The sequence below is a fragment of the Aplysia californica genome, unplaced genomic scaffold, assembly GCF_000002075.1.
Source record: "Aplysia californica isolate F4 #8 unplaced genomic scaffold, AplCal3.0 scaffold00275, whole genome shotgun sequence".
Lineage (NCBI taxonomy): Eukaryota > Metazoa > Mollusca > Gastropoda > Aplysiida > Aplysiidae > Aplysia > Aplysia californica.
The window spans coordinates 933275-935877 of record NW_004797545.1 but is presented as its reverse complement, the minus strand read 5'-3'; the positions used below and the strand labels follow the sequence as shown (position 1 = coordinate 935877).

Below are 2603 nucleotides of genomic sequence, written 5' to 3'. Positions count from 1 at the left end.
CTTCATCGTCTTACTTACAGAATATTTCGTTTCGTTTACCACGGCACTCGGTCTTCATCGTCTTACTTACAGAATATTTCGTTTCGTTTACCACGGCACTCGGTCTTCATCGTCTTACTTACAGAATATTTCGTTTCGTTTACCACGGCACAAAATCAACAACAACAAACAAACAAAAAACAACCAACCTTTCTTACATCATCCAACCTCACTTTTTTTATACACAAAAAACCCACACACAAACCCACACACTGTCACATCTAACAAACCCACACACAAACCCACACACAAACCCACACACAAACCCACACACTGTCATCTGACATAACTTTATTCCCTTGCAGGAAAAGATTCCCAACTTCTCAAGGCACAACACTCCGGTACATGTAACTTGTAAGTCACTGAAATATTTTTAAGAAATAAAAATAATGATGATGAAAATAAAAATTACAAAAATAATAATAAAAAAATAAAAAAATTATAGTAATATCAACAATGATAATGAAACTTAATACTAGCAATAATATTGACAGTAGCATCTGTGGGGTGTATACCGGTGCTCAACAACAACATCTTTCATCCTACAGTCCAACTTATAACCAAAAGCACAGAACATTACTTTCATATTTCTACCACAAGCGAAGTCAGCCTAAAATGTGGCAGAAAATCTGGATTACAAAAAAAAAAAGTTCCACAGACAGACTTCCCAGAAATATACTTTTTCTGTCGTAGCAAATACTGGACGTAGAAAAAGAGACGTAACAAATACTGGACATAACAAATACTGTACTGGACGTAGAAAAAGAAATGAACAAATACTGGACGTAACAAATACTGGACGTAGAAAAAGAGATGAACAAATACTGGACGTAACAAATACTGGACGTAGGAAAAGAGATGAACAAATACTGGACGTAACAAATACTGGACATAGAAAAAGAGATGAACAAATACTGGACGTAACAAATACTGGACGTAGGAAAAGAGATGAACAAATACTGGACGTAGAGAAAGAGACAACAAAAACAACTCCTCTGATCTTTGCACACAGGTCTGGAAGTTGGATGGCCAAGAGAGTCTAGAGGCCCATCTATAAATGTCACTGCAAACTAATGTTCCCACACGTTGTCTTTGATGGAAGCCTAAAGCGGGTCAAAAATCTACTAGGGGATTTACAGCATACAGCTAAAACATTCAAAAGTGGACATGCTTTCTTTAACACCACTCTTTAAGAAACACGATTCAAGAGATGGGGTGAATATTTTTCGAGACTCACGTGGAGCACGTGGAGACGTCTAGACAGCCGGGGAATGAAATCGACAAGCTTACACCAAGGACCTTACAACTGTAGAACCCCCTTGGCTTACACAGAAATGTGGGGTCACAGTGGAAGGGTGGGGTCACGGTGGTGTCGCTGTCTCAAAATGAGCAATTTGTAGGCAAGGTTTCTGTCAGTCATTTATTGTAGTGATCCTGTGTATGCATCCAAAGAGTTTTTCATATAGGGCCCAAAGAGAAAAACTTTTTTATTACTGGGTCAAGATTTTAAAAAAATGGTTTTGTTTAGTTGCTGGCCTGTGTGGTGTACTTCCTGGGTCAGAGGGGGAGATGTTGGATGACTTCAGCACGTTCTGTCGGGAGCTGCTCCACAACAGGTAAACCAAACAAGTCAGGCAGTACCCTGGACAGTTTTCAACAGTCAAATGGGAACACACAATACTGCTCACTTGGGAGTCACTTGAAAAGTTTGACAAAAATAAGATAAAAAAACCAATAGGAAAATCAGATGAAAAAAGCGACTCAAACTAGGGTCGATGAAATCAGCCGTGGCAGCATAAATAGACAAACGTATGCCGACAGAGTCATTCATCCACACGCCAACCGTTCAGTACACACTCAAGTTTTATTTCTTTTGTTGTTGTAAATGTAGGAGTCTTTTACGCCGGCATCGACACAGTTTGGACACTGGACACACAGATGAGAGAGGAGATCCAGCCGGTCATTAACGCTTCCTCAGTGCCCGAGTGACCATTCACCAGCGGCCCAGTGGTCACTTGAGCACCATGTCCCGGTCAGAGAGAAGGCTGTTGAGGCTGGTCACTTTTTCCTTGACCTTTGAACCCAGGCGGTTGTACTTCTTGGTGATGAAATACTCCAGCTCCTCCTCCCTCTTCTCCCTGGTGAGAGGGGATATAGTGGGGATATAGTGGGTGAGAGAGGGAATATAGTGGGAGAGGGTGGGAATATGGTGGGTGAGAGTGGGAATATAGTGGGAGAGAGTGGGAATATAGTGGGAATATAGTGGGTGAAGGTGGGGATATAGTGGGTGAGGATGGGGATATGGTGGGTGAGGGTGGGAATATAGTGGGTGAGGGTGGGAATATAGTGGGTGAGGGTGGGAATATAGTGGGAGAGGGTGGGAATATGGTGGGTGAGAGTGGGGATATAGTGGGTGAGGGTGGGGATATAGTGGGAATATAGTGGGAATATGGTGGGTGAGAGAGGGGATATAGTGGGTGAGGGTGGGGATATAGTGGGAATATAGTGGGTGAGAGAGGGAATATAGTGGGTGAGGGTGGGGATATAGTGGGTGAGAGAGGGAA

At 42.4% G+C, this 2603-nt stretch overlaps 1 protein-coding gene across 1 annotated transcript in view; it reads right to left on the bottom strand.

Annotated features, from left to right (window-relative positions):
- Positions 1–313: 313 nt before the first annotated feature.
- The window catches only part of LOC106012146 (cilia- and flagella-associated protein 221), a gene marked incomplete at its 5' end in the record, with an annotated part of 7384 nt that continues 5094 nt past the window's right edge, over positions 314–2603 (bottom strand). Inside the window, 1 exon segment of the mRNA XM_013084160.2 lies at positions 314–2181. Coding sequence (XP_012939614.1) covers positions 2051–2181 — 131 coding nt within the window.